The sequence below is a fragment of the Cottoperca gobio genome, chromosome 11 (assembly GCF_900634415.1).
Source record: "Cottoperca gobio chromosome 11, fCotGob3.1, whole genome shotgun sequence".
NCBI lineage: Eukaryota > Metazoa > Chordata > Actinopteri > Perciformes > Bovichtidae > Cottoperca > Cottoperca gobio.
In genome coordinates, this window is record NC_041365.1 from 5278009 (window position 1) to 5290206 (window position 12198).

The 12198-nt window shown below is 41.6% G+C and overlaps 1 protein-coding gene across 1 annotated transcript in view; it reads right to left on the bottom strand.

The window, feature by feature from the left end:
• Positions 1 to 11784, bottom strand: part of rapgef5a (Rap guanine nucleotide exchange factor (GEF) 5a) — a 36932-nt gene extending 25148 nt beyond the window's left edge. Inside the window, exons 1-5 of the mRNA XM_029443810.1 lie at positions 11440 to 11784; positions 4361 to 4411; positions 2091 to 2197; positions 1385 to 1506; positions 976 to 1153 (exon numbers count right to left, since the gene is read on the bottom strand). Of these exons, the coding sequence (XP_029299670.1) occupies positions 976 to 1153; positions 1385 to 1506; positions 2091 to 2197; positions 4361 to 4411; positions 11440 to 11583 (602 nt within the window). The 5' untranslated portion in view covers positions 11584 to 11784. The remainder of the gene's footprint in view (positions 1 to 975; positions 1154 to 1384; positions 1507 to 2090; positions 2198 to 4360; positions 4412 to 11439) is intronic.
• Between the last annotated feature and the right edge of the window lie 414 nt (positions 11785 to 12198).

Below are 12198 nucleotides of genomic sequence, written 5' to 3' on the forward strand. Positions count from 1 at the left end.
TGTGGAAACCCTGTGGTGTGTAGTGCCTCCAAGTATCAACGTTATCCTCTATAATGTATAGAAAGTAACATTGCGGTCCGTAAAGCATGTTACATGGGATTTATATTAGTAAGTATGCCATTCAATTCCCCTTGCTGTCGTTCTCTCTCTCTCTGGTGTCTGCATATACACTCTTTGAAGTTGACACGCAGATGAATGTGTTGACGTGTCCTCTTGTTCTCTCCATATATACACTTTTTTAAAAATGTCTTCGTTACCCATCTCACCCTCACTCTCTTTCTCTGAGTGACAGATTGAGTTCAGAAGCAGCCTCAGCAGGAATCCCACACACAGGAGCAGCAAGGCAGGGAACTCTGGCTGACACCATTCTGTGTGTGTGTGTGTGTGTGTGTGTGTGTGTGTGTGTGTGTGTGTGTGTGTGTGTGTGTGTGTGTGTGTGTGTGTGTGTGTGTGACTTTATTTCTTCTATGGCTGTGGAGGCCTGCACATGTCAGGTCAATGGAGATCATCCAGTACATTACACATTCACCATCAACTATACTCAACATGCTGCAACAGTTTAACATGTTGGCTCTCATGACCCAGTGATTTGACTTTATAACAGTTATTATAAATATGACTAATATAATATCCATCTGTATGTTCATCCATTAGAGACTTCACTCTTTTTTCTTTTTATTCAAACAACCATGTTTTGGCCCTAATCTCATGGTTTGCACACTTTTTCATGGACTGGACACAATTTCGAAACCCATAATAACATTTCCATGACCAATCACAACATGTATCATCCTGTCAATCAATCAAAAACATACCAGAATTAAAATCTATTCAAACATAATGTTAGCCAGCTAGGTCCATGCATCATCCAATCATTACTTCTTTCAATCATTTTGGAATCAACATCAAAGTGAAGACGCCCTACCACCAATTTAATATAGCGTCACTTGCAATAAGATTTAAATGGTCACTTACGGGCTGTTGGCCCCGCCTCCAGAGCGAAACTGGACGTACGGGGCAAGTTGTAGGAGGAGCCTAACCGCCTCTGACCACTCCCCCTCATTGGAGCGAAAGTCACAGGAGGCGGAGTCACACTCCTCAAAGATGAACTGGTAGTAAGAGTTTGAGTCTGAAAACACCACCCGCTGGTCCACTGGAGAAAGAAACACAGAAAAGAATATGTGAGAATTTCATTTCATTTAAGTTTTCCTATATTCCCTTTATCGTTTTTAAACTAAAGATTTGAGGCAGGGTTGTCTTTTTACGCATGTGTACATTGTTCCTGAAGAAGGTGACGATACATTTTGATGCACACTCAAACCTCCAGGCATGGTACTGTGTGTGGGTGTGTGTGTGTGTGTGTGTGTCTGTGTTGTGTTTTTACCAGACAGCAGGACTCCAAGCTCCAGCAGAACCTGCCAGACACGCACAGCAGTAGTCCGACAGCGCACGTACACACACTGCTCACACAGCCACTGCACCAGCTCCACACCCACGTAGCTACGCCTGTTAAAACACACACACTAATTTTTACAACACAAGTGCAGCCAAACAGTGTTATGATACACATGCACATACACACACACACTTCTTCCCTCTGCACAAAGCTAGTCTTTTTTATTTAATCAATATTCATTGATTATTCATTAGTTCTCTGTAAGCCATTTCCTCTGAATACTTTCCGTCTGCTATCCCCCAGGAAAAACTCATTGTGTACGTGTGTGGGTGTGCGTTTGTGTGAGTTTATCAGCGATGACGGATTAGAGCACCTATTTATATTTGCGTCCAGATGTTCCCTTGATCTGCGCTGTGCATCTGTATTAGTTGTAGGCACAGTATATTGCATGAGAGTGCTTGTATTCCCTGACCATCTTGTGCTCTGCTGTATAATGTCTACGTCACGGTTTTCTCGTCTTACTGCATAAACAACTTGACTGGCCAATCAGGGCCGGTGCTCAACAGTGACTGGTGTGTCAGTGAACATGGTTCACCGAAGACATCGATTAATCCCTGCACACACACAGACACACAGACACAGACACAGACACACACACACACACACACACACACACACACACACACACACGTACCGTATGATTCTGGCCAGGTGTATCTTGTCTTTAGCCGGGTATGGTCCATGAGAGAGGAAGGCATTCCTCACAGCCCGAGCAGCACATGGAAAACTCTGGGAACAAGACTGACACACAGAGAGCCACATCAAAAACACTAAAGAAATAACAAATTAGTCTAAAAATGACAAAAACAATCTTATCCCAACATTGTTTTAGACATCAGATTGCAGAGAGCTCATGTGGCTACATGCTGTCATTGACGAGCTCACAAGGACAGCTCGATTTCTTTGCCCCCCCCGAGGAGTGAAACATTGACTGTGTCTATATGCTCTGCAATAATCCTGCTATTGGCACTTTGGTATAAAAGACCGTCTTTCAATGAATTTGTTTACATGGGCTGCTTGTTCCGTTTCATTCATATTCATGTTTACATGCGACAGAGCAGAGCCCGTTTGATGAGGCTCCATTCACATTTTGTTACAGCATGAGAGACTCCCTCATGGAAGCTGATTTTGCAAATGACTGCACTTCGGGTCATTATAACGTGTATAGTAGGATGGTCGAGCATGTGTTAGATAAATGTATTACAATATTGAAGTTGCCCCGAGGATATTTGACCACGAGTAGCGCTATGGGATAATGTTTCTAATGTCATTTTCAGTCTGCCAGCCCGAATCCTTTTCTTTTTTTTGGCATATTGAGATTGTATCCAGATTGTATTCGAAGTCTGGAAAATAAATACATGAAATGTGATCTAACTTGAAACACATTTGGGAGGTTGTTTGAAATACAGATGTGTCTCAGTCCGAACGCTCAAATTCTATTTCAAAGTGTCTTTTGCGTCACTAGCAACAAGGACTACATGATCCCACCGCTTAGTACTGTGTGAATGGCGCCACACCGCTCGCTGCACAGTGGAGACAAAACTGTGGTGTTAACCAATCAGATTTCGAGTTGGGGACACCGTGGCCAGCTAGCAGGCGTACGATAACGTCAGCACGTCCACGTCTTTTGATTGGATACGCACTATTGAGAGGCAGAGCTATGCAGAGCTAGCAAACTTTGAACGAGCTAATTTGTGTAGATTTCTACAAGCTGTTTTTTCATCCCACAATGGCTGAAGGAGGAGAAGAGATCGATTTGGTCGCAGATATAATTACAACGCCATTTCCAAGACGAACTTTTCAAGAAAATATAGACATCGTGAGAAGAGAACGGCCAACCCCGACGCTAGCGAGCCTATCACAGCCGGGAAAAGGGTTCGTCCGCCACTTTCAGATCACTAACTACGAGCGGTACCCCGGCTCACAGCCTCCGAGAGGCACTGCACATTGTACTGCTGGGAATGCCTGCTATTTACAACTAAATGTTTCGTAAATATTAATATAACTCTGTTGTTAGGGTGATGCAACGGCCCAGTTATACTGCGTTTCTGTGTAAATGTATAGTTTCTATAGCCATGGCGTCATAATGATGGTATTAAGAGGTGGAATAATTCAGGTAGGACTGTGTAAGACATCACTGAAGGCCGAGGTGTGAAATGCACGGACCGCCACTGGTTGCCAGTACAACAATATTACATGGCAAGCAATTGGATCAAGTTTGGATAAATAATAACAAATTATTTACAACTCTATCTTTGCTGACACATGTTTTGCTTCAGATATTCAAGCTGTTTTACAAACTTTGTAAAACAGGTTTGAGAGTCAAGGTGGAAAATGAAGCATCACTCATTGTCACCAGTTATCTCCATAGTGTATTGATATTTTCCAGACTAATATCTGGTAACAAAAAGGATGGGAGATTTAAACTGACTGATCAAAGTACAATCGATAAGAAATACAACAGTGCTGAGGGACAAACAACCAAGCAGGCACAGGGTGACATAACGAGGAAGCATCAAAGTCTTAGATCGTGATTTCTTTCCATTTTCAAAAACGTTTAATTTTTTTATTTCTTAAGCTAATGTTTTTAATGTTCAAAGAAAAATATACTCAAGCGAGAAATTTAAGCCCTAAAGCTTTTTTAGAGTACAGTACTGAAATATTTGCTAAACCGCATTTCAGTGAGGCATGACAAATCAACTCCCTGTGTGTGTGTGTGTGTGTGTGTGTGTGTGTGTGTGTGTGTGTGTGTGTGTGTGTGTGTGTGTCTTGGAGAAAGTCCAAGATAATATCACCACTGATGTCACCTGTATTGAGGCTAAACAAACACACTTTGGCTTCACAGCCTAACTAAAGAAATGACATCACCTGTGTGTGTGTGTGTGTGTGTGTGTGTGCGCTTACCTTGTGTACTGTAGGTCCAGTGCTCGGTCCAGGGATAGTGTCAGGTGATTGCTGTCGAAAAACAATACACACAAACTGTCAGAGACAACACACACACACACACACACACACGCACACACACATTAAATATACTAAATAAACGAGACTGAGATGAGAAAGACCAGTTTTACCGTTCCAAAAACATTAGTCATGTTGTGTTTAAACCAACAGCAGTATCAATCATTGCTCATACATTACTGCAGTAAACTTAAAACTTACTGTGTGGCCATTCGAATTTACTAATAACATTTAATCAAGTTTACTGGGACATAATATTGAAAACTGAATCAAACATTACATTATAATAAAGTAATGAGTTGTACCAGACTCAATTTTTTGTTTAAAGTATTTAATCATTTAAATTAATATTTGGCCAATACTTAAAATCCATTTCATAAAAACATTTAATTACAGTACTTAAAGAGGCATATCTAAAAAAAGTTTCACCTCCAACCAAATGTTTTCAAAGAGGCTTTATGACCAAATGATCAATAGAGAAACCATCTCTACAAATGTATCTAGATTTTAAAAGGTTCAGTCAAACAAATCTGTGAAAAGGTTATTGAAAAGTACCAATCGGTGGAAGGATACCAGTGAATTTTCAAGGCACTGAACATGAAAGTGAGGTATACCCATCCTCAATAAGTGTCCATACAAAACAGGAAGTGAGGGAGTGGATGACATACTGAGCAAACGACTGTAAAACAAAGTGGAACAAGTTTCTTTGAGACCAAAATCAATCTTTTTTAACCATCAAATGAAATGCTCGGTCATGGCAGTGTCTTCCGGAGGGCATGCTTTTCTGCAACAGGCGTTGGAACGCTTTGAAGATAGAGGGTCAAATAAATGCAGCAAAATACAGAACAATCGTGGAGAATGCTGAATTTGGAGAAAGCTTCCCCCCCCTCCCCTCAGCAAGATAAGAAAGCCAAGGCAAGGGTTTCAAAATAAAAATAAAAGTGTATAAAATATTTAGCCGATTTTAATTTAGCATTTGTACGCAGTCTAAAAACAATACAGCATCATTATCAGAGGATATGTTGTGGGAACATATCAGATACTGGCATCTGCTTTGCTTAGTGCATCACAGATAAGAAATACAAACTGTATTAGGATGACAATCACGTTGCCAGCGTTCATTAAAGACAGACGCATGAGAACCTCCTGCAATAGGAGTGCAACTGGTCTGTGAGTGTGAGCTCAGTCAGTGAAGCGGGATCACTGATGCCTCTGCTAGAAATCGCTGGTGCCCTTCGCCTGATGACGAACAGAGAGACACAGAGAGATGAAATGATGGAGCAAATAAAAAGCACCTCAGCAACTGTGGAAGATGGATGTAGATGAGGAAATATTAATTAGTTAGCGTGCAAGAGGAGTAATAGGAGAGGGCGGCTGAACAAATCACAACAGTCTATGAATCTATGACAGGGGAAATAAGCATGACAGATGGAGCTGGAGAGAGACGAGGCTACGAGAGACGGAGAGATCAGTTTTAATTGTAATCGTGAAAGAGAGGAAAAAGTGAGTGAGACAAAGACAGAGGGGGAGAGAAATGCACATCTTTGGCTTCGAGTTGCAAGAAAATTAAATAGATGATTAGAGAGATGTAGAGCAGTGTGTGTGATCCTCATTAGAGAGATGAGGTGTCACGCACACACAAGCAAGCGAGGATACACACTCGCACACACCTTATCCGAAACAAAGTGACAGACTCACAGCTCATCTACAGTGCTCTTACACATCGTTGCTTTCTTGCAGAGAGTTAGAGGAGAAGATCGATATCACTGTCGTATGTGTGCGTTAAATATTAACGCTACACTAAGCAGCCAGTTAGCTTAGCATAGCATGAAGACTTGAAACGGCTCTCTCCAAAAGGTTACAAAGTCTGCCCACCGGCACCTTTCTGGCTCGTCTGTCGGACAAAACAATCAATATGAAAACGCCTTCTTGGGTTCTAGGAACTTGTAATGGCCATTTTGTTTTTACTCACATTTTTAAGACCAAACTATTTATTGTTTAATGTAGAAAATACACGGGGAATTAATCGACAATGAACAATGACATTTAAAATGATAGATTGCAGAGAAAGTTAGAGATGACAGAAAGTCTGAAGCACAGTTTTTCCCCCCATTCACAATAAAAACGCAAGAATGGAGTTTCACATTTATCCACCCTGGAAAACCTTTTTGGCTATGAAATCGGCAGCTCGGGGTGGACGTCCTCCTGAGATATTAGTAAAGATGAAAGCTTCTCTTTCTGTGCTCGTGTGTGTGACGACATGCAGTGTTTGGACTGGGGGTTAAGTAGAGCACACCAGCCAGCCAAGCACACAGACTAAATAAATTGTTTCTGACACTCGCTATCTCGGTCGTGCTCCTTCTTTCTCCCTTTTGTCTTGGTCGCTCTATCTTATCTCTCCATCTCTTTGTCTCCCGGTCTGGTGAACACAAGTCTCTCGAGAGGTCTTTGTTTCTCCAACATCATCTCTTCTCACAAACGCGTAACACCAGCGCAAGAGGAGTTTCATTCATGCTGCATCTCACAACGAGAGAAAATGTCTGCTGGCCATGTTCCTGTGAGTCTATTTGTCTGTGACTTCTCTCACAAACATACACTTCTCCATCACAGGGCATACTGCGCTTCCTACCGGAGGCCGAAAGAGAGTGACAGAAGAGAAGAGAAGATGAATGAGAGCTATAAAGAGAGTGCACATGCTGGCTTGCTTATCACTGCGAGGACTTCAAAGTGTGTGTATACAGAAAGAGAGAAAGAGCAGCAGAGAGCAGGTCATTATCTGCAAGAAATGGATTACTCTCAGATTAGATTGCTGAGCACAGTGAAGAGCTGTAGCACGGTATGCTTGGCAAGCCCCCTCACACACACACACACACACTAAGCTCCTGTCGACTCCTCGACAGATTCGTCATACAAGGAAGTCAAAATGGAGACATCAAAGAAGCTATTGCTCAACACACACACACACACACACACACACACACACACACACACACACACACACACACACACACACACACACACACACACACACACACACACACACCTATTATTGGGCAACATATTCTAATGTCGAATTGGGCTTTAGAAAATGTGGATGAGCATTTTTCACTATATTCTTTCATTTTAAAGATCGAGCTATCGTTTCATTAATCGAGAATTAATCTGCAGATTATTAGCTAGCATTTACATCCCCAAAGAAGAACATGTTGGACATCGTGACGTATGACGGTCATGAGTTACATTTTTAAAAGGTTGACAAATTGATTTATCCCAATATTTGGACAACATTTCATCAAATGTGTTTGATTTAATCAGAGTAAATATCATATTTATACATCAAAGTGGAAATCAAACTCAATTACTTGTGATTTGATTTTGTAATTTAAAACCCTACAATGTTTTAAATAAAAAATGTTCTTTGTGTCTTTCATGTATTATCAGCCTTTGCTAGCTCTGCATATACACTTGCATGATTGTGCATATATTCTTTCATCTAAGTAAAGTGCATTCCTAACTTTATTTAAGTTGTTAAGGTTGGAAGTAATATTAGCATACTTCTCACCATTCTAAACCTTCCGGGCAAATACAGTGATTATAGTGATACTGTGTGTAGGTTTATACAGAAAGTGGGTGTGAATGTGTGCTGAGCCTTTCTCTCCACCCCTCACTTACCCTTTCATCTTTCTTATCTCAATGTATAATGCCGTTATGGATGTAAAAATATTGCTGGCAGACATAAAAACGCATCACAAGCCACTGTTTTGCTGCATGTATAATGCAGAAACGAGATAATCTTCTGGAGGAGTATCATCAACCATCCTCTAAGACGGCGTTCATAAAGTCTGATAGCTTACTTTATGACTGTAATCACGTTCACGAAATTTGATATACTCGAGCATCGGGATATTATGTTTTGTGATACTGTATGGATTCTCAAAACACTAATCGATTTATAATTAGTAGCTTACATGCAAATCCCTCCTGGCAGACAATGGCTCAGATTGCACAAAAAGTAGTGCCTGCACGGATTGTATAAAAACGTGAATATTTTAAAAATCAGATTTCTCTGCATATGGCGGTTTGTTCTTTATAGTATGAACGTTTTCCTAAAGTTAGATTTTTTTTTGTCGCAATAAATCGCCTTGCTTGCATATTGAGTCGTAACCCCTAGTATCATCTGGGGGCAGCAATATCATTTCCACGTGTAGTCTGCCAAAAAGAAACAAAAGAAGCTGCAACCCCAAACAACATGGGATGATTAATCTGGGGGGGTGCACCATGATTTGACTGCGTTTTTTGATTTGTGAAAAATGTATTCTTCTCTATCTTGCTCGCATTGACAATGCAAATTAATTGAATAGAAACTGCTCAACACTTAGGCACATACAGTATTAGGGTTGAGATACTGTTGGCAGCGTTATCTGTGAAGAAAGTTAAGTCCCACGCTGCCGTACACACGGGTCTTCCCTGTGGTTTGGTGTCAGTAACAAAATCCAACAATCACCAACCGTCCACTACACAGTAAAACTGTTTGCAGAAGACTTGGAGCCTAAGGGTGTTGTAACAACAGCACAAAAAAAAACACTACCAATTAGCGAGACCTGTCAGCATCTGTCTTTCCAGCCCAGCTAGCAGTACTGCTAAAGCAATGGCAGCCTGAGCTTGTGACTAGCTCTGCTATATTTCTTCACCAGTGGGCTAATAAGAGTACGTTTTACTGAAGTTGACTGTAAATATGTATTAGTATGCGTCTGACCATTAAGTGGCTCTCAAATTTGATACCTGACTGAGCTGTGGTCAACTCTTTGGAAGAGGAGGAAACACACTCTGGTTTTCTCTGGTGCAAACTTCTACACCTTGGCTACTGTACAGACAGAGAGCCCCCTGGTAAGTGAACTGAAAAGTCAGTTCCTTTAAGCCAATTTCTCTGCTTCTATCATATTGTAGGCAATAAATTATGAATACCAGAGCAAGTCACAACAGAGAATAATGTCGGAAAGGATTCTGAAAAGGTGAGGCTGCTGCATGCTGGAACAAAAGGCGACAGATGGCTTCGTGCAACACAACAGTTTTAATTCACTTCATGAGCTGTCGGCGAACATCAAAGAAGCACATGAGGTAATGTGAAAACATGCTTATGTCAGATGTTTTTGCACGTTTACAGGGCCCCGAATATTAGAGCAAAAACAAACAATAGCTCAAGATTCTGCATGGATCAACAAAAAACAAAAATGGTGTGCAGGTGCCCGCCTCTGGGAGAGATGCTGTGATTTAAGATCATGTCGCGATTTGTAGTCTTACATCTTTTTGGAGAAGTGTGTGTCTTTTTGTGTGTCTTTTGTGTGTGTGTGTGTGTGTGTGTGTGTGTGTGTGTGTGTGTGTGTGTGTGTGTGTGTGTGTGTGTGTGTGTGTGTGTGTGTGTGTGTGTGTGTGTGTGTGTGTGTGTGTGTGCTAGGTGAAGCATAGCCAACTGCCAGTGTCTGGAGAGAACCAGTCTGCACAGAGCAGCCATACCTTTACACTACTTACCCACGCCTCATCACACTCACTCACCCACACATGCACACTAAGTTAGATGAACGGAATACTCAACATTTTTTCTTCATCTACTCAGTAGTTGCTTTTTTTCCTTCCCTTCAGCCCAGACAATGAACAAAAACACCAAAGATGACACGGTACATGTTGTCGTAGCTTCATAATTTTGACACATCTGTGATGTAGTAAAGTAATCCATTCATTCATCCATCTTTCATGGTTTTATTATAATGTTTTTGTCTGGATTCTAATTTGGTCTTTCGTATTAATATATTCTGTTCTGCAGTTTATTACAGGATTACCTACGGTTGATATGTTTCTACACTAAGAGAATGTAATCGTATTAAATCAGGCAGGTAACAGGAACGCTGAGCAGCCTCCAAATCTAAGTCCTTTAAACATCCCTTGGTGCATGACATAAACTGCTCATCTCCTCGGTCCAAAGTGGCTTTACACGACAAATGTTGCATATTTTTAGCACATTTGGCACCAGTGGGACTGGAAGTGTTGGCACTCTGTCCCTGATTCCCACAGAGGCAATCAGGGACACGTTTCTTTCCTGGCCTCCACAGATGATGATGAAGATGAGCGGAGCTGACACTGTGAGCAGATATTTGGCTTGTCAGGTGTGTTCGTTCCACATCAGAGCACACTGTGTCACACACATTTACTGCTTACTAGACAAATCATCCACAAAACAGAACCAGACAACCCATGAGATTAGTTGTTGACGATTGACGTACAAATGTTCCTCATTTGGATTTGGAGATTAATATGTTTACTGCATAATAGAGATGAAACAATTAGTATAACTGATAAATCAACAGAAAATTAAACTGCAGCAATTTTCATCTGGGAGCATTTGCTTCCTCTCAGTTTTATATGATTTCAAAGAATACGTGGATGGCTGGCTGGAAAAATAACAAGACATTTGAAGATAGATGATCACCTTGAGCCTTAAGAACTTGTAATGGGCATTTTCACATTTTATAAAACAAACCAGTAGCTACAGGTAATTGAAAAAGCAATTGACATATTATTAAATAATGAAAATACTATAGATTTGATATATATATATATATATATATATATATATATATATATATATATATATATATATATATATATATATACAGTATTTAAGAGTGTGTATTTCTTAGTGTATGCATGTAGGTGCGTGTGTAGTGAAATTGTTGGGGGGGTGGTAGTGTTGCCTTGACTACCGGAGTGTGAAGGTATGGTGTCCAAAAGCAATTCTAGTTATTATAGATGTAGCACGCGCGCACTCACGCACACACTGCCTCTGCGACAGTAACGCTTGTAACAAAATGAAAACACCTGAGTCGTGACGAGGTTACAAAACAGCCTCGCGGCGCAGAACACTCACGGTTGCAAAGATAAAGTCAGCCGTTGCTAACGTTCATCAAAAACATAAAACACGGAAGGACGGACAGTCAGTCAGTCAGCGGTCGGTTTGAAATACTCACGCTCTTCTTCCGCAGGTGCAGCCCGTGCTTGAGTAGACCTGGCAAATCCCGGATTTTGTGTTTGAGTTGAGCCTGGTCTCGTGCACTCCGGTTCCATCGCAAACCCGCGAGCAAGCCGTCCTCTGCGGGCTCCGAGTCCTCCATGGTTCCTCTCCTTCTCCTGTCTGTCCTCGAGCTACCGCCTGCCACCGCTCCGGGAGTTTAATGTATCCTTACAAGGTGCACCGCCGCCCGCGCCCGTTCGCCATTTCCCCCCACCTCGCGCACACACTCAACGACCTGCATCTGCAACCAAAACTGCACTACTACACCTACTGAATGTATTCCGCAGCAAGCGACGCTGCTGCTCCATCCAATGGCTCGCGCGTACTACTCCTCAGTACTATCAGGTTGATGTGTGTGTGTGTGTGTGTGTGTGTGTGTGGGTGGGCCAGGGGGGGGGGTCACAGGTGCATAGAAACATTGCATCACTTCCACCTTTCATTCTCTGACCAGTCTAACATTATATATTAACTGTTGTGCTGGTGCAGTTGGCATGTTAGTATAATGTTAATGTTTATTTATATCGTAGGCTACACCTCTAAAGATAATAGCCTGGGGGGAAGAAAAAATAAGCAGGAGGCACTCGGTAGGGCTACGTCACCACATTACCTGGCTCAAATTTCCAAAAGTAAACAAAGAGCAGCCTCAGAGTGTCAGTGTGTGGGAGCTCTGTTGGGGAAAGTGCATTACATTTGATTAAAGACTACAAGTGAAGAT